At 38.8% G+C, this 19,953-nt stretch overlaps 2 protein-coding genes and 1 non-coding gene across 14 annotated transcripts in view; 1 reads left to right on the top strand and 2 right to left on the bottom strand.

Moving 5' to 3' along the window:
* Positions 1–6,607, bottom strand: part of RABL3 (RAB, member of RAS oncogene family like 3) — a 46,286-nt gene extending 39,679 nt beyond the window's left edge. For 3 of the 4 annotated variants that reach the window (XR_015164911.1, XR_015164916.1, XM_086404235.1), the window contains exons 1-2: positions 6,553–6,607; positions 164–255 (exon numbers count right to left, since the gene is read on the bottom strand). Coding sequence is in view for 2 of the 4 variants with exons in the window: in XM_086404235.1 (XP_086260361.1) it covers positions 164–255; positions 6,553–6,598 (138 nt within the window). In the remaining 2 variants the exon portion in view is untranslated. The remainder of the gene's footprint in view (positions 1–163; positions 256–6,552) is intronic. The other variant, XM_086404248.1, reaches the window with a different exon arrangement.
* The window catches only part of GTF2E1 (general transcription factor IIE subunit 1), a 56,141-nt gene that overhangs the window by 9,084 nt on the left and 27,104 nt on the right, over positions 1–19,953 (top strand). For 2 of the 9 annotated variants that reach the window (XM_086404145.1, XM_086404175.1), the window contains exons 1-2: positions 6,833–6,883; positions 11,498–11,975. In XM_086404145.1, coding sequence (XP_086260271.1) covers positions 11,528–11,975 — 448 coding nt within the window. In that variant the 5' untranslated portion in view covers positions 6,833–6,883; positions 11,498–11,527. Of the gene's footprint in view, positions 1–6,832; positions 7,064–11,497; positions 11,976–13,898; positions 13,982–19,953 lie in introns of those variants that run through there. The other 7 variants (XM_086404154.1, XM_086404184.1, XM_086404165.1 and 4 more) reach the window with 5 other exon arrangements.
* LOC147379915 (small nucleolar RNA SNORA70) lies at positions 16,922–17,054 on the bottom strand. Its single transcript, XR_015135338.1, has one exon. It is a non-coding gene; the product is annotated as a small nucleolar RNA SNORA70 (small nucleolar RNA).

Here is a 19,953-nt window from a genome sequence, read left to right as displayed (position 1 = left end):
ACATCTAAAACATTGGGGATAGTATCCAGCACACAGTAGGTATTTAATAAAGACTAGTTATTCTTATTATTTAGTCCTGACTACATGGCCGTAATCTGACCACAAGTTTGAAGAGGTTATCTTTAATAAGACACTGAAAAACTAAAATATAAGAGACACATACTCTGACATCTACTGAGCAGCCCACAGTCCACGATGGATTTCCCAGCACTTGATTCTGGCACAGAAGATGAACTAAGGAGGATTTCCCAACACCTGTAAAAGATACAAGCACTCTAGTCATATAAAAGACATGCTGAAAAGACTAAGCAGGAATAATGTTATGCAAAGCATGGTTGTTTAAAGGGTGTTCATACCATATCGATGATTTAATAAGCTTCACTGATAGAGAAGATGGTTAACGACACTGGTTCTCTCAAATTTAGTATCAGAATCCTCTGAAGGAATTGCTAAACAACATAGAATTCTGGGTCCTGTCCCCAGAGCTTCCAATTCAGCAGGTGTGTCATGGAAGCCAAAGATTTGCACTTCTAACAAATTCCCAGGTAATGTTGATGCTACTGATCCAGGGAACTCACTTTGAGAACTATTCATCCAGGGCAATTTCAAATTAACTAATCCTTTTCCTCTGGAATGATTACATCTATTCAGCTTATTTTAGAATTGTAGACTCTTACACTTTAGAGGTAATCTCCTCTATACTGACCACCAATGCAGAGGTCCCTTTCACAGATCCTGTTAGTTGCTCTTCTGGATTGGGCTTGAATACTGTCAGTGACAGGGATTCACCATTTCACAAATTCATATTTAGATACTTCAGTTCTCCCATACGGTGATCATTGGAAAGCAGTCAATCACTTGGCCTAGACTTATCTTTTGGAAAAGGAGAACAACTTTTCTCCATCTACATGATGGCCCTTTTTCTTTACAGGCAGCAGTTTTCTTTTTATTGAAGTATAGTTGATGTACAATATTATGTTGGTTTCAGGTATACAACATTTAAATACATTATAAAATGATCACCACAGTAAGTCTGGTAATCATCTGTCCCTATACAAAGCTATTACAGTACCATTTGTGATATGCCCTATGCTATACATCCCTGTGACTTATTTATAACCAGAAGTTTGTAACTCAATTCCCTGTACCTATTTTACCCCTTTCCCCACAGCTCCTTTCTAGCAAACACCAGTTTGTTCTCAGTATTTGAGCCTGTTTTCATTTTGTTTTGTTTTTAGATTCTATTATACGTATAAATGAGATCATGCAGTTTGTCTTTCTCTGTTTGACTTATTTCACTGAGTATAAAACCTTCCAGATCCATTCATGTTGTCATAAACGGCAAGATCTTAGCTACTGTCATTAATGCTGCAGTGAACATAGGGGTGGATACCTCTTTTCAAATTAGTGTTTTGTTTTCTTCAGGTAAATATCCAGAAGTAGTTGCTGGATCATATGGCAACTATTTTTAATTTCATGAGGAGCTTCCATAGTTTTCCTCTGTGGCTACACCAATTTACAATTACACCACGAGTACATGAGGTTCTCTTCTATCCACATCCTGGACAACACTGGTCATTTGTTGCCTTTTTGATGACAGTCATTCTGGCAGGTGTGATACAATATTTTGTGGTTTTGATTTGCATTTCCCTGATGATGAGAGACGCTGAGCATATTTTCATGTGTATGTTTTCTTTGGAAAAATGTGTTTTAAGATACTCTGCATATTTTTAAAAATTAGATTGTTTTTTGATATTGAGTTGTATAAGTTCTTTATATATTTTGGATATCCCCTATGGGATATGTCATTTGCAAATACCTTCTCCCATTCAAAGGACAGTATTTTCTTTTATTATAGATCTCCTGGGTTTAGGATAATATAGTTACTAATGTTAGGGCTAGTGTTTAGAGATCCGTAGGAAGAGGAAAGGAAATGAACTATCCCATGTACGTTTGTGTGCAGGGTTACTCATTCAATTAACACATTTCAGGATGCTATTATAACAAGCACATTTGGCGAGTCTTCATGCATCACTAGTTGTTATAAAAGATAAAATACCTCTTTGTGTGCCTTATTGCATATGGACCTATCACTTTTTATTATAAGTTTTATTTTCAGACTATGTAGAAAGTATAGAAAAAAGAAGAAAAAAATCACTTGAAGAGCACTACTGTCAGCATGCAGATTTAATATTATAAGCAGAGGTTTTCTATAAGCAGGTTGTTATTATGAACATATATATGTGCATGTGTGCTCAGTCCCTCAGTTATGTCCGACTCTTTATGACCCCATGGACTGTAGCCCGCCAGGCTTCTCTGTCCCTAGGATTTTTCAGGTAAGAATACTGGAGTGGGCTGCCATTCCCTTCTCCTGGTGATCTTCCCAACCCAGGGATGGAACCCAAGTCTATTGCATCTCCTGCACTGTCAGGCAGATTCTTTTACCACTAGCGCCACCTCGGAAGTGCCCTGGTAGCTCAGACAGTAAAGAATCTGCCCGCAGTGCTGGAGAACCAGGACAGATCCCCTGGAGAAGGGAATGGCTACCTACTCCAGTATTCTTGCCTGGAGAATCCCATAGACAGAGGAGCCTGGTGGGCTACAGCCCATGGGCTCGCAAAGAGTCAGACTGAGTGATGCAATGCAGGTACTTAAAAAAAAAGAAACATAAGCCTTTGTTTACACAGCTGGTTTTGTCTGAAATATTCTACCCAGCCTCTCCATTTCCCCTCTCCCATTGGCCTGATGAATTAATCTTTCAAGACTCAGCATCATTCTATATAAAAAGTCTTTTCATATTCTATACGGGCAGAACTAAGCACATCATTCATCATCCTCTGCAGCTCCACTGTTCACTCTCCCATAGAGCACTTAAAATACACTATGATATTTGCTTGTTTAGATTTTATTCTTGCTGCTTAATTTTAAGTTCTTTGAGGCCTGGGACTGGGTTTTACTTATTTTTTATTTCTAGTACAAAGAATAGGGTCTCAATTAGTACTTATTTATTGGCTAAAAATTTCCATGTTCTTACAGAATCTTCAGAAATATTTTTAATGTCTCCAAGTTCAGAGAGTAGACATAATGATTTAAACATTTTCTCATTATTAGATATTAGGGTGCTTTGAACTTTTCACTATACTAAGAAAAGGTTTGTTTAAACTTTTGTTTAAAATTATTTTGTTAGTATACCTTCCAAGAAATGAAATTAATATGTAAAAGGAAATGAACATTTAAAGTTCTTGATTTACACTGACGACTTGTATCTCGTTACTCTGCCACCAGCCATATACACAAGACTGCAGGTCTTACTGCACCTCAACAGTGTGCGGTTGCTTTTTCATCTTTGTTAGTTTATAAGAGGAAAAAAAGTGACATTTTTGTTTTAGTCTGCATTTGCTTACCTTCTGGTAAAGATACACATGCTCATCTTTGCAAGCCAGTTGCTTTTCCTCTCTTATTAATTATCTATTGACACGCTCTACCCATTTATCTACTGGGTTTTAGTGACCTTTTCATATAATAGATGCTCATGTAATTGAACCAAACATATTCTCAGATTTCCCTTTCATTTACTACTTTTATATACAAGCAAGGAAGAATTTTGAATACTCAAACTGAGCTTTGTCTTTATTCATCGCATTGCATCTGCTATCTATTACCTTTAGGGAATATTGATTTTTGTGTTTACAAGTAGGCTTGTTTATGTTGGAGGCACATAGCTAGGCATTTAGTTATCAGCTTTATACAAGGCTTGAATTTCAAGTTAAATTTAACTCTGTCAAAGTAAAAATTTCTATGCAATAATATTTTATAGCTCTCCATGAACTACCTTTTGGGTGTTTTGGGTGACAAGAGTTAGCTAACACGGGATGAACTTGTTACACAGTAAGAACAACTTAAGTGCTAAGAATAGTGGCTAACTTTAAGAATTTAAGGAGGTTCTAATTCTATGTTTTCATCAATAGAACTAACTTAGATCAAAAGAAAGCACTTGACTTGCTGGGTAAAAAAGTTCAAAATAATCAAATAAATGCCAGGGCCAAACAGAGTTGGTAATGTGTTAAGATCATTCCTTATACCAAAGGAACAAAGAGAAAAGAGTATGCGCGTGTTAGATTTTCAGAATTCCTTACTCAATTATCAAGTAACTCTATGGCATACAAACAGATTTCTAAATCCAAAGTCATTCCTTTATATATTTGTGAAACCCTCAAAATTTCACAGGGAAAAATAAGCCTTTATTCAAAAGTAAACTTTGAAGTTTAAATACAAAGGCAGATGAAGTGTAAAAAGTCTATTCTAATCTGTCAGATAGCAAATCACTGTTAAAAGGGAATTATAAAAAGACAAGAACTGACTGCAAATAAAGCCTAACTTCAGTGAATGTGTGACAGGATCAATCACTTTCCTGGTGGGTAGGGCTATGTCTTCTGTTTTACAACTAAACTATAAGAATAATTTTAAAAAGTTTTCTATTGATAATTGCTGGATCACTTTTCCACATTTAATAGAGCAGCCAATTCAACCCTGTTGCATAATGCCTTGATTCCACAGATATATCCCTACCACTTAACTCAGTGTTATGTGTAATAGGTATTTAAAAATTGGGGTGGGGGAATGGACAGTTTCCACAAGATGTCAACATGAAGGGGTTGCTACATGCAGTAGAAAGGGAATTAAAAAATGACAGAGAGCACCCACTTTTACGTGTCATGAAAAACTGTGTTAGCTCTGTGCTGTGCTGTGCTAAGTTGCTTCAGTCCTGTCTGACTCTTTGAGATCCCACTGACTGTGGCCCACCAGGCTCCTCTGTCTCGGGAACTCTCCAGGTAAGAATACTGGAGTGGGTTGCCATTTCCTCCTCCAGGGGATCTTCCTGACCCAGGGATGGAAGCCAGGTCTCTTATGTCTCCTGGATTGGCATGTGTGTTCTTCATCACAAGCGCCAACTGGGAAGTGTTAACTCTGGATTCTTCTAAAACCTACTTGGTGATACTCTTGTGAGGTCCATTTAGACCAACACTGCTTTCTTTATCTGTGAAACTGAATGCTTTTATTAAATTAACTTCAGTATCACTTAAAGCTAAAAAACTAAAGTTGACATAAACTGGATTATGTTCACAGGGTTTCATTATGCAACTTTCTGAAGGGAATATTAAATAATGCTCTCTGTAAAATATTTTGTAATGCAAAATAATCTTCAGGTAATCTGAAAAGGTACTCAAACTCCTCCCCACAGCAATTTTACTCCATTTGGTAAGGCTAATTTTCAAGCTCTTTGGAGTACGTCCTCTCCACCTTCAAGCATCTGACACAATGTTTTTGCTCGTAGCAAATATCCAAAGGTCAATTTAGAAAAGTACATCTATGAAATGCACCAGGCTGCCCTGGTGGCTCAGAGGTAAAGAATCTGTCTGCAATGCAGGAGATGCAAGAGACGCCGGTTTGATCCCTGGGTCGGGAAGATGCCCTGGGGTAGGGAATGGCAACCCACTCCAGTATGCTTGCCTGGGAAATCCCCCGGACAGAGGAGCCTGGCGGGCCACATACAGTCCACGGGGGTAGTAAGGGTCGGACACAACTTATCGACTAAACCACCACCACCACCACCACCACCACACGAAAAGCAAGGATGTCATCTATTCCAGGTTCTTACGAAGATTAGGAATGGAGGCTAGGAGAAACAGAAAGATAGTGAAGGGGATAGAGAAACACAGATTTCAATTCCAGTTCTCAAGCGTCCAAGGTAAGAATTTTAACACTAGGATTAAGCTGGGCTCAGCATGGTTCCAGCTGTTTCACAATATGGCCTCTATCTTAAAATTTCTATTTCTTACAGCCTAGCACATAATATGTTTCAAAAACCTAAACATAATAGGTTTTCAATTAAGATTAAAGAGAACAAAGAAAAGAGAAATGCAGCTGAAAGTAAAACAGGACTACCACCTGTTATTTCATGAAATAGTATGGGTTGGTGTTTTGGATACGTAGACTTGCAGCTCAAACCAGTTCCGTCATTTACAATGTAAATATCATAAGCCATACATCTCTCCGCCTCACTTTATCATTTGTAAGATGGTATAATAGGACTGATCTCAGGGTTAAATGAGTTAATACCTGCAAAGTTTGGAACAGTGTCAATAATACTTGGAACAGTGTCATTCTTCCTAGTGCATGTTTGATTTCCTTAATTAAAATCTCCCAAAGGCAAGGTCCGCGCTTGTCTCAGCCCGGCGCTCAATTCAGCACTCAGTATCTGCACATCTTTTAAAACAAAGAATCTCTGGGCTTCTGTCACCCTGGAAACCGACGCAGAAACCTGCGAAAGCAGAGAAAACGCCCCGGCTCCGCGCCCCCCACCCGGACGACGCTGCCGCTCCGTTAAATTGAGCAAAGTCCTCTGGGAAGTGTAGTCTTTAAGACTTAAGAAGGAATTCAGCACGAGCCGGAATCAGTTAGTCGGTGGGTCAATGGAGGGAGAGTGAAAGGGTAGGATTTTCGGATAACTCAAAAGTGTCGGGAGCCCCAGGGTTGTGTTAAGGTGCTCACCTGAGTCTCCCAAAACCAGTACCTTCACTCGATCCAGGGACGCCATCTTGTCATTGCCTTCCTGAGGTTAACGCCTATTCCGGGATTATAGGCCAATCAGAGCTGGGTTTGAAAGGTAGCGCCTTCAATGTTATTGGCCAATAGGAGCGTGACTCTTGATTGAAGGCCTCACTGTGGTGATTGGCCCGCCTGGTTGAAAGTAGCGGGTGGTTTCTAAAGCTGGTCGCAGGAATAAATCGTTTTCTTTGACGCACAAGTGGCGTGGCTCGGATAAGCCGGTAGTTGAGGCGCTGAGGGAAGCTGTAGTGGGAGTGTTCGAGGATTCGCTTTGGTAAACCTTGTTCCCTGTTGTTCTCGGTTCCCTGGCCAGGCGCCACCTCTTAGGGTGCCTTCTCTTTTCGCTCCTTCCTTCTTAGCTATCCTCCTCCGCCTTAGCTACTTTCTTGATTCGGTTCTCTTCTTGGTCTTCCAAAGAACCATTGACCCCGGAGCGGCCCATGTGCGACCTCGGGTAGGACGGGCTTGACTGCGCCGAGTGTGTCCTCAGCTGGTAGAGTCCTAGGGAATTTAGGGTGTCGGGGTGTCACAGTGGGGAGGAGGAGAACGTTACCGGGCGCGTGGAGACCAGCTGGTCCGGAGGTTTCGCGGTATTGTGCCACTTTATGTACGAAGGCATGGAGAGTACCGTGAAGTGTGGCAACCGAGAAAGCCAGATGGCTGTGTAAATCCAGGTTCTTCTGGAAGTGGAATAGAAGTAAACTGAAATAATCTGACAGGACTCCCCACATCCACTCCTTCCATTTTTTCTTTTACACGCTGCAGTCCGCATAAGCCCTTAAAAACACGAATTTGATGCTATCACCTCCTGCTTAAAACCATTTGAAGTTTAAGAAGAGGATTTCCAATACCCTGTCTTTTTCTACTCTGGAAGCCGCAGTAAAGGAAGTGAATTGAGGGGAAGCTGGGTGGGCATATTTGAAGAACAGGTGCTTAGCGGATCTATTGAAAGTTTTGTGGGGCACTTGACCAGCTGTGGCATATGCTGGAAAGTCAGTGGTGAACAAGATTAAGCCCCTGGTCTCCGAGGTAGACATGGAGAAAGTATGTTCACTGTATTCTGTTCACTGTAAAAAATAAGGGGAGACTGCTGTGGGAACTTGTGAAAGGGGGCTCATTTAATCTACTAAGGGGAACCTGAGACTGTGTCTCTGAGGAAATGTCATTCGACATGTGAAGGATTGTTCGGAGAAGGGACTTTGGGCTTAGTTGTGGGGACAGGCAGAGAGAACAGCATGTGCACAGGCCTGAAAGTGGGGAACGCATGTGTGGCTGGTGGAATTGGAGAATGCCTGGAAATGAGACTGAGGAGGATAGACCAAGTGCAGAGTGCATTCATTTCATCTTTGTTTCTCCACCTCTGTGCCCAGTGTTTGTATGATTGTAATACATATGGTTCAAAAACAAAACCGACTTGCCTTTGGGGCTCTGGGCTGGGTAGGGTCATAGGTGAGGCTGAGAGGTAACCTGTGAACTCTGAGGCTAAAAAAAGAGAAACATGGGCTGGTCCCCAGAGGTCACACACTCAGAAGCAACTCCTTCTGAGTTGGCAATCCAACTCCTTCCCTGTTTAGAAGTGTCAACTGCTCTTTAGTTAATTGTTTCTATGTGGGAACATGGTCACATTTTTCCCTCAGATATTTCCAATTTTCAAGACTGTCTGAAAATTGAAATGTGAAATCTCATGATTTTTAATTGTTGACCAGTAATACAGAAATTTTCAAAACATTCTTTGAATCAAGTGATATGGTAGATGTTGCCATACTGAGACCTCTAACCTCAGTATTATGAAATCCAGAGATTCAGGAGATTCAGCATAATTAGGGGAGTAGAGGTGACTTAGCAGCAGCAGAGGCAGTTAGGAGAGAACACATAGTCAGGAAGGAGGATTTTAGAATGTAGAGATTTTGAACAAGGTGATTCTTTGCTGAGCTCCAGTTTCATTTGTTCAGCTACCTCCTGGGTATCTTCACAGTAATATCCTGTGGTATTTCCTCAAAGACAAGCAACTAACACTGATTGCTTCATTTTTTCCAAATCTGTTTCTTTCAGGTGTTAATGTACTTCTCATAGTAGTACTTTTTTCTTCCAGTTACAGTCCCTTAAAACAAATAGCTATATGTTATTGTTTAATAGGTATAATGTTTCAGTTTTACAGAATGAAAAGAGTTTGGAAGTGGTTGGTGATGATAGGTGCATAACATTAAGAATGTATTTAACATTACTGAACTATTACTTAAAAATGGTTAACTGGTAAATTTTGTTATGTATATTTTATCTCTATTAAAAAACGGGGGGGGGAACCCCCCAAATAGCTATTTAAAATTTTAAAAATACTTGATTTCCAGTATATTATTGGAATTATTATTGGGGCCTTTTGATTTTGTTTCTCTAATAAATTTTATTCATCCTGTCCTCTGGTAATTTCTTCTTTTTCATAGTATAAGTCTGTTTACTATAGCTCTTAATATCAATACTTCCGTATGAATTCTCATTTAATCTCACACATCAATGCTATGAGGAAGGCGCTGTTAATCTGGTAAAATGGAGGCTGAGAATTTTCCAGGGTCATAGGCTAAGAAATGGTGGAACTGGGATTCAAAGCCTAAACCTATTGGAGTCCTCATGTCACTCCCTTTTTCAAATCTTTAGTGCCCCTGTGATGTTTCAGGCAAAAGTAACAGGCTGAATGATAAGTAGTACAGGGCTCTCCCTGTATGGAATGTGCTTTGGTGGGGGTATGTAATAGCCAGGTACCCAGTTTGTTGGTAGCAGTAGTCAGTATATTTGTCACCTAAGGAGCTTTAAAAAAAAATCAGTGTGATGCCTTATCTGGCCCTCCCAGACCAGCTAAAACAGAATCTCTGGGAACGGGTCCAGGGTGGGTATTTTTAAATGTTCCCTGGGTGATTTGACTTTACAGCCAGGGTTGAGAGTTGTTGGCCTGGAAAATGGAGTATATGGGGTAGAAGGTCAGGGAGGGGAATACAATAGTAGGAAATAATGCTAGAAAAGTAGGTTATCTTCACATTTGTCTGCCATCCTTTGGTCTGTTTCTGAAACCACATACTGTGTTCTGCCAATTGTTGAGCATGTAAAACATAACCTCCAAAAGTAGGTTCAAGTACGACATATAGACCAAGTTGGAAAGGAGAACAAAATACGTCTGTTAGTGTATTATGATACTGCTTTGGTGTTGAGCCCAGACACTTGCTTGGCATCCTTAAGCCTTGGGATGACAGAAAGCCTCAAGGACCACAAGTTTGGATCTAGGTGCTACTTTGTTATCTCTCATATTTATTCATGCCTGAGTATTTATAATCCAAAATATATATTTTATTATAACTATTTCCTTTTATTTTTCCTTTATTACAGGTCAGGTATTATATCCCTACCCCTGTATGTGTATGTTACTGGCTATTTAGAAATACCTTTATAGTACTATGGATGTAAATATATTTCTTACAAAAGAGGTATTAAATCTAATAGGGTTAATAACTACTGATTTTAAATAAAAGGATCAGGAGAAATTAGTATTAATAACAGTATGGTTCCCTATTGAAACAGTTCAATAGGATGTCTGTTAGAAATTTCCTTGTAGTGTAGGGACATACTAAGTTGATATTTAAGCACTTTATTAACAAGTGCTTTCTAAGCACGTTGGACTTTCCTGGTGGCTCAGACGATAAAGCATCTGCCTACAATGCGGGAGACCCGGGTTCAATCCCTGGGTCGGGAAGATCCCCTGGAGAAGGAAATGGCAACCCACTCCAGTACTCTTGCCTGGAAAATCCCATGGATGGAGGAGCGTGGTAGGCTACAGTCCATGGGGTCACAGAGTTGGACATGACTGAGTGACTTCACTTTTTTCACTCTAAGCACAGTACATTCTCATTAATGCACCACAACCTCATTGAGGCAGTTGATACTATCCTTATTTCTCAGAGAGTAAAGTGTGCCTTGAAGTTGTTAAGGAATTCACTTAGAATCACACAGCCACAAGTTCAAATCCCAGGCTCTTTAACAAGCACATGGAAGTCTAGCTCATGCTGGTTTAGGCTTCTAGAAGACCGTTCTCTGGGTACATTTAGCTTCTGCTTGTCCTGCAGGGGATCCAGTATTTAAGGGTATCTTGGTCTTTGTTGTTGTTTTTGAGAACTGAATAGCATTTGCTTATTTGGTCATTTATCTTTTCAAGGTTGGTAAACCGGTATGTAGTTGTTCATTTCTTTCAGATTTATAACAGTAATTTTGCCAAACACCCCAACTGGTCATTATTTAGGTGTTTATTGGTTTCTTATGAATTTATTATGAGAGCATGACTGTGTAGAACATCCTACAATCTATCTTGGTAGAAAAATTTTACTCAAGAAAAGAAATAAAAACACTTAAAAGAATATGCTAACTGCTAACTAAGTTTCTCAGGGTTTTTTTCCCCCAGCATTCCCAAAGATCTGTAGCATTAAGAATAATGAATGAGACTTTGTTTAGCCTTTTTGTGTTTCTCTTTCTGAAATAAAGTGGACTTGATACAATATATCATTGTATCATTGGTGTAAATAATGTTGCTTTTTGGAATTAAACACTCTGTGCTGTTGCTGTTGCTGTTAAGTCGCTTTAGTCCTGTGGGACTCTGTGCGACCCATGAAAAAAACCATTTAAGAAATATGTCAAGCTTTTTAGGTGTAATCTTTTGTGTACTCTAGAGGAATATCTTGTACTCTGTTACATGCTTGGGCTTTATAAGTCTTTTAAAAACAACATTTTGAGTACTTTTGTGGTACTCCAAGAATACTGGTTATCAGCTACTTAATGGGTTAATTATTTTGGATTTAAAATGATTGCTTTGTCTGTATTCTAGCTAATTTTCTCTTTTTTTTTCTGACAGTACATTTAAAGTTGAACTTTGCTGCTAAAGATGGCAGATCCAGATGTCCTCACTGAGGTTCCTGCAGCATTGAAGCGGCTAGCCAAGTATGTGATCCGGGGATTTTATGGCATTGAGCATGCTTTGGCCTTGGACATCTTGATCCGAAACCCCTGTGTGAAAGAGGAGGACATGCTGGAGCTTCTCAAATTTGATCGGAAGCAACTTCGATCAGTCTTGAATAATTTAAAGGGAGACAAGTTCATCAAATGCAGAATGAGGGTAGAGACTGCTGCAGATGGGAAAACCACTCGCCACAACTACTACTTTATCAATTATCGTACTCTTGTTAATGTGGTAAAATATAAATTGGACCACATGAGAAGGAGGATTGAAACTGATGAGAGAGATTCCACCAACCGGGCTTCCTTCAAATGTCCTGTCTGTAGTAGTACTTTTACAGACTTAGAAGCTAATCAGCTCTTTGATCCCATGACAGGTGAGATTTTTCCAGTTAATGAATCTTTCTTTTAAGTAAGTTTTTAGGATAAAGTGTATATCCTTTATCTTAAATTGATTTACATAGTTTTTAAACTGATTATGTATATCATTGTGTGCTCAGTTGTGTCCAGCTCTTTGTGGCCTCATGGACTTGTAGCCTGTTAGGCTCCTCTGTCCATGGGATTTCCCAGGCAAGCATACTGGAGTGGGTTGCCATTCCCTACTTCAGAGGATCTTCCTGACCCAGAGATCAAACTCTCATCTTTTGCATCTCCTGCATTGACAGGTGAATTCTTTACTACTAGCGCCACCTGGGAAGCTCTATAGTACAGTATAGTATAGTGAAGTCGCTCAGTTGTGTCCGACTCTTTGCGACCCCTACCAGGCTTCTCCGTCTGTGGGATTCTCCAGGCAAGATTACTGGAGTGGGTTACCATTTCCTTCTCCAGGGGATCTTCCCGACCCAGGGATCGAACCCAGGTCTCCTGCATTGGAGGCAGACGCTTTAACCTCTGAGCCACCAGGGAAGCTATATCATTATTAAAGGGAATATATTGGTGTAAGTAAGCATATAGTCATTCTTAGTCTTAATGTCCTATTTGTCATACTACTTTTAGGAGCTATTGCAAAGCATTTCTCCTTTACAAGGGAATTTACTCATCCATGGACTATTCTTTCACCCATGGCCCTTCCACCTCTTCTTCCACTCCCATCCCTTATTTACAACTGCAGCCTAATCTAAAGGGTTTACTTTCCCTACCACTTTGAGGCTATTCTGACTTACTGAGTTTACTTTTGACCTCTTCATTCAACAAATATTTGAGCACCTTCTTGTGCCAATCACTGCCAGACAGTTATAATAAATGCTTATTATTAGTACTTACATACTTGGTTAGTAGAAGTGCAAAGTGCTCTCTGGAGGACATAACTAGGGCAGCTAATCTGGTTTTGGGAAGGCCTCTGAAAGAAGTTAAATAGCAGGGACCTAAAAGATAAGTAAAAGTTAACCAGATGAAATAAGAGGAAGCACCCTTTCCCCTTAGGTTAACAATATATATTTAGTTTCTTAACCAGTCGTTGATGGAAGAGAATTAACATGAGTTATAAATTGCTTCATTTGATTAAATACTTAGTTTTAAGGATTTTTCTGATCAATACAAAATTTAAAAAATGTGTTTTCTTAAAATACATCTAACATTAACATGAGAAACTTTAAATTGCTGACTTGTATAGTTGTGTTGCTATTTGTAAATTGGAAAATAGACTATGGTTTTACTAATTACTCAGTAGATCAATTTTGTATTAAAAATCTGTAAAAACCTATAGAAAGAATCACTGCTATTATGTTAGATCGTCCCTTTGTTATGACTGAATTCAGAAATACAGGTGACTTTTTCATTCATAGATATGACTTTAAAATAACTGTCTAAAAATATAATCTAAATTTTTCACATATGAAATGTTTTATTGTAAAAAAAACTACAGGTTTGTGTACATGTTTAGTTGTGTATATATTATATATTGTACATGGTAAAGAATTTTTAAAGATTTTTAATGGGAAATAATACCAATATCAATTAAGATTATTAGCAAAAAGAGCATGATGGCCTATGACTTTTTTCCTTATCTATTGTGAAGCAGTCATTTTGGATGAAAAATCATTTATAGAATTCACATTTGTGTTAAATATTTAATTTGTTTAAACCTAACTATTTACTTTGAAAGGGCTTGACTAGGAGAGGTCTTAGTTATAAGAAAATCTTAACCATCCTGAGTACTGCTGAGTGTACTATAGAGGAAGATTGTAGATTATATCTGGAGCTCTTTAAAATAGACTAGAAAGTCTGATGATTTTTTTTGCTGTTTACTCTAACAGATTTCTTAAAGGAGCTCTGGGTTTTGGTTTTGTGATTTTCTGCAGATGTTGGTGTTACAGTGGGCGTCTTCGTCACTCTTGACTGCAGTGGAAGGTGTTATCCAGTCCCTCAGAGAGGGTAATTTAAAGTAATATGCTTCTATTACATTTACTCAACCTGATTCTCATTTAATTTCATGAAAGTTTCTAAAAGGAAGTTATCCCACTGCTTATATTATCAGTATTCAGGAGTTTGATTCATGGTGCTCTTCAAATTTTACCTAGGGTTTATGTCTGAAAGAAATTATTTGGAATTAACAGGTGGCTTGTAGAAGAAGTGACCTAACCAAATACAGTCAAGATTATTTGTGTGAAGGAGTTGAGATAGAGTAGAGAGCATGAATGGAGAAGGCAATGGCACCCCACTCCAGTACTCTTGCCTGGAAAATCCCATAGATGGAGGAGCCTGGTAGGCTGCAGTCCATGGGGCCACTAAGAGTCGGATACGACTGAGCGACTTCACTTTCACTTTTCACTTTCATGCATTGGAGAAGGAAACGGCAACCCACTCCAGTGTTCTTGCCTCGAGAATCCCAGGGACGGGGGAGCCTGGTGGGCTGCCGTCTATGGGGTTGCACAGAGTCGGACACGACTGAAGTGACTTAGCAGCAGCAGAGAGCATGAAAACGTTTTATAAAAGAGAGCTAAAACCGAAACTGTTGTTTGTGGCCAGTGTGAACAGAGGCCTGTTCTGTTCACTGTATTCTTAATACAGGGGTTATGGTCAACATGAAGCTGAAAAGAAGGGGTTCAGCAGAGCAAGAGTAAGTCCCTTTACATTGGTGTCACTCATGGGAGAATGCCCTGATCAGCCAACACTAATAGTCAACTTAATTGGCAGTTATGTCCCTTTAGTGAAGCCTGTAACACCATGATTGAAAATTCTTAATCATTGGGGATCCCCATTCTGAGAGAGTACTTGCCTTTTGATTATGATTCGGTTTTTCATTTGGCCTTTTCCTTTATGGAAAGAATACGCTGATTGGTGATATTAGACTTCTCAACCTGCTTATCAGTTAGGTTTGGTTTTGTTTTTCCACTATTAATACCTGGACACCCTCCTTTGTTCTTCTGTATATTCCCTTTAGAAATCTTGGTCTTTTCCAGTCTGTTTCCTTCCTGTTTTGCCCAGTATTCATTTCTCTCCCCCTCATTTTGAAGAAGACAGGAAATAAATGTTTGGTATGTGTATCAGAGGAGAAGGAGGGGAGTTTTTCTGCTGTTAATATACTCTATTTGAATTGGTACAGTTTTCATTCTAAGCTAGAGCTGTACAATGCTATTTTATTTCTTGGTTGCTGTTAGAGATTGATGGTATTTCTGACAGTACTATCTAATGGGCTTTTATTTCCCTTCCCATTTCAACAGTTCTTAGGTTTATACACTGTGATTTATGTTAGTAAATAGATGGTACTCAGAAATAAGATGAGGCCCTCTAGGTTTTACTTCTTCCCTGATAAAAAGTTCTTAACTGTGTATGGGCAACTCTGCCACTGGACAGAGAGTAGTGACTCCTAGATGAGTATCCAGAAATTCTGGGCTCAGGAAATTGGGTCCAGCAAAAATTGTTTTACCAGTGTTAATTCACATATAAGCCAGTGATTTCTCACTTTAGTTTATAGCTTTTCCCTCCCCCATTTCTTTTTCCTAAAGAGTGTAGACTCTTTCCATACTTTCTGCTTAGATCCTGCCTTTGGTGTTCTGGGGTTGAACTCCAAATTTTTGATGCTTGATATGTATAAAGTGAAAGTGAAGTCGCTCAGTCGTGTCCGACTCTTTGCGACCCCATGGACTGTAGCCTACCAGGCTCCTCTGTCCATAGAATTTTCCAGGCAAGAGTATTGGAGTGGGTTGCCATTTCCTTCTCCAATAGCTAATTTTATTGAAGTGGAATAGTCTAGCTTTTGCCCAGTAGTCCCTGGTTTCAGAAACTTAATCAGACAAAACCAGTTGTTTTATTTCCTGAAATATGGGAGTCTTCTGTAATGAAAACAAATGTAGCATGGCATTAAACCCCATCAATCAGCAAAATTGCGTTTTGTGGTTCATAAGTGCATATTTTAGATTTAGCAAGCCTCTGACCATGAGGATAGACTTAGCATTTCTACTTTGCAGTCTCAACCACCATGATATTGTTAATGATGCTTGTAAGTTAAATTCAGCAACATGTTTCCTAGAAGGGAGGGGGAGATTATATTTTCTTTTTAGATGTTAAAAGTTAGATGATATGGAAATATTTTTCATTTCTAATTTAAAAATTACATAGCCATAGTGCCAGAAAAAGTTCTGAAGAGAAAAAGATTACCTCAAAACCACCAGCCTTTTGTGTATTATCTCTTATTGCAGTCATAGCAAAGAATAGTTTGTGATCTCTTGGTTTCTTAATGCAGCAACTCTCCTGTTTCTCTCTAGTGTTCTAAATGTGTTTTTAGGTGTGATTTTTCTCCCATATTTTCCTTTCCACCCCTTTGGGGCACTTTTATTGTTCTTGTTTTTGGCTGATATAGATATGACACTTTAAATATTTTTGTGCATATAGCCTTTTATTCTTGTTTTTTAAGTTTTTCCTTAAGAGGAATTCTTAGCAATGGGAATACTATTATTCCCATTAAATATATATATATATATATAAATGTTAAAAAAAGTTGAAAAAATAAGTTAAAAATTATAGTTAAATAATTAAAGTTTAAAAAGTTAAAAGTTAATAAGTTAAAAAATATAGTTTTATAACATGTAAAGGCATATAAATGTAGTTTTATTATAGGGTTGGATAAAATTGCTAGGTGTTTGGGTTAGAAATAGTTAGGGAAGCCCCTATTACTGAATTTAACTAGAGAAGGGGGGAGTCCCATTTTAAATAAACCTTGAAATAAGTTAATTTTTTAAAGAAGAATCTTATAAATGAGTGTTTAATACAATCTTATAAATAGGAGCTTAGAGATTATCTAGTTCAACTCATCAAATGTGTGTGTGGGTACATATACGTCTATGTTGTATTCTAGAGTATATTTCAAATGTCCACCGGAAAAGGCTGTCTCTAGGGTCCCTTAGGGCAACCCATATATGCAGCACACTATATACACTACCAGGGAGGGTGCTGTTTGCAGACATTGCACATCAGACCTCAATGGGGAAAGTGATATTTAATGAAATATTTTGTTATTGTAACAGTTGTGGTTATTAATGCTTGACCAACTTAGGTTCATATTGTAAGGGTATTGCAGAGCACTTACTATTAATGCATTGAGTCTTTTTGCATTATCAGTGTGTTCAGTGGCTATGTCATTTTCAGAGGTTGTTTTTGTTTCATTTTGTTTTTTAAGCAGTGCCTTTGAGACAGCAAAGTGACCCTGTATTTGAGTTCCAGAGCCATGCTAGCTCCCAGTCTTGTACTATATTAGTAACTATTCCTTGGGAAAATCCTATAATCATTGTAGGTCTTTTTTTAAGGATATGTAAAATGATCAGATCAGTCTATTCTGTACCATGTATGATTTCTCTCAACTCTTAATTTCAAAGCACCCTTTTATTTGGAGAATAGTTGACATTTTAAAAGTATAGAGAAGCTTGGGGATGTTTTATCACTGCTTTTAGAGGGTAATGTTAGTCACTTTTGGTTAATTTGAAAGCCTTGGTTAGGAACTGAAATTCCTATAGTAGCATTCATATAGAAAATAGGCTCTGTTTAATTAGGCTGTCTTCAGAAACACATTGTTGCATAATGGAAAGTAGTATTTAGAATTCTGGGCGATATTATTTTCCCAAGCTCCTCAGTTTATTTCCTTTCTTCATATATACATAATCCATAAAATAGTCATTGGGAGGGAAACCCATGTCCAAATTTGATTTCTAAAATATGTAATATATAGTGGTTGAATTTTTAAAGAATGGTAAAATTAATCCCATATGTTAGTACTGTATCTTGGAGTTTTATAGTTTCCTCTTTATTTCACTGAAATATTTTTAGTTCAGTTACTTGATTTTAACATGAAGTGAATTGTCTTCTGTTTTGTTTTTCCTGGAAACTTTTTGAGTGAGGGTAAGTAAAAACTTTTTATTCAAATTTTTTTTCATAGCATTGTCGAGAAACATTAAGCCATTACCTCTTGGTTAGGTTTTGCACTACTCTTTTAACTGGTCTCCTTGCTTTCACTCTTGCTTTGCTTGTGAGCTGTCTCAGCAGCCACTGACCCTTTTAAAAAACACATCAGTGAAGTGTATGGTATGTGGGTTACATCTGAATAAAGCTGTAGAAAATAGAAAAAAAAAAAATCACGTTAGGTTATGTCATTCTTCTATTCAGAGCCCTTAAAAGGTTTCTCTTCTTAGGCAAAGTTCTTAACAGAACTTAGAACACGGTTTATCTGTTCTCTTTTTCCCTTCTCCTCCATCCCCTTCTATTCCACCCTACCCCCCATTTCAGAGACTGTTTTTACCACTCTCCCTAGCTCACGCTACAGCAACCACATTGTACCTTGTGCTCATCAGACATCCCTTTATTGTTCCTTGCCTTTTTATATGCTGTTTTCTCTTGCTGAATTATCTTATCTGTGTCTTGCTACTTTATGTCTTTTTAGTCTCTGCTTACACATCGATGTATCAGAGAAGCCTTCCCTAAGTTTCCTGTATAATAAACAATAACCCCTTTCTACCACCCTCCTTTTTCTTTATCCTCTTTCCCTGTTTTGCTTTTCTTTATTATACTTCTCAACACCTGATATTTTTTTGTCTTGACTATGGCTTGTGCTTAGTTGCTCAGTCATGTCTGACTGTGACCCCATGGGAAGTGGTGGGGGTTTAGTCACTAACTCCTAATGAACTCTTGCAACCCTATGGACTATAGCCCAGTAGGCTCCTCTGTCCATACAGATTCTCCAGGCAAGGATACTGGAGTGGGTTGCCATGCCCTTCTCTAGGGGATCTTCCCAATGCAGGGATTGAACCCGGGTCTCCTGTATTGCAGGCAAATTCTTTACTGTCTGAGTCACCACAGAAGCCCATGAATACTAGAGTGGATTGACTATGGCTTAGTGGTAAAGAATCCACCTGTCAATGCACGAGGTATGGATTCAAGCCCTGGGTCAGGAAGATCCCCTGGAGGAGGAAATGGCAACCGACTCCAGTATTCTTGCCTGGGAAATCCCATGGACCGAGGAGCCTTGTGGGCTACAGTCCATGGGGTCACAAGAGTTGGTTAGGACTTAGTGACTAAACCATCACCACTCCCCAGTAGAATATGAGCTCCAGAAAAGCAGCTCAGAAGATGACCGGCAAGATTTAGGGAAGCAGAATGTGGCAAATCCTTGGGACATTAGTTTCACTGTGTTGGAGTGAGGGCTCCGCAGCAGCAAACATTTGATCCTACCTCTTTCTTTGGCCAACCTTGAGAACTTGGGCTGCAGCATAACTTCTGCTTCAGCACTGCAGCTCCTGTAGCATATCAAAACAGTTGAGCTTATTTTATTTTGATTGATGGCTTGATTTTTTTTGGGGGGGGTAGGAAAATGGCTGAGTAATAGTCCAGTTTCTCATGATGTATTCTGCATATAAGTTAAATAAGCAGGGTGACAATATACAGCCTTGACGTACTCCTTTTCCTCTTTGGAACCAGTCTGTTGTTCCATGTCCAGTTCTAACTGTTGCTTCCTGACTTGCATACAGATTTCTCAAGAGGCAGGTCAGGTGGTCTGGTATTCCCATCTTTTTCAGAATTTTCCACAGTTTATTGTGATCCACACAGTCCAAGGCTTTGGCATAGTCAATAAAGCAGAAATAGATGTTTTTCTGGAACTCTCTTGCTTTTTCCATGATCCAACAGATGTTGGCAATTTGATCTCTGGTTTCTCTCTGCCTTTTCTAAAACCAGCTTGAACATCAGGAAGTTCACAGTTCACATACTGCTAAAGCCTGGCTTGGAGAATTTTGAGCATTACTTTACTAGCATGTGAGATGAGTGAAATTGTGTGGTAGTTTTAGCATTCTTTGGAATTGTCTGTCTTTGGGATTGGAATGAAAACTGACCTTTTCCAGTCCTGTGGCCACTGTTGAGTTTTCCAAATTT

Source organism: Bos grunniens, chromosome 1, assembly GCF_055505025.1.
Source record: "Bos grunniens cultivar Pamir isolate PY7600 chromosome 1, Bosgru_T2T1.0, whole genome shotgun sequence".
Taxonomy (NCBI): Eukaryota; Metazoa; Chordata; class Mammalia; order Artiodactyla; family Bovidae; genus Bos; species Bos grunniens.
This window is presented reverse-complemented; position numbering and strand designations above follow the sequence as displayed.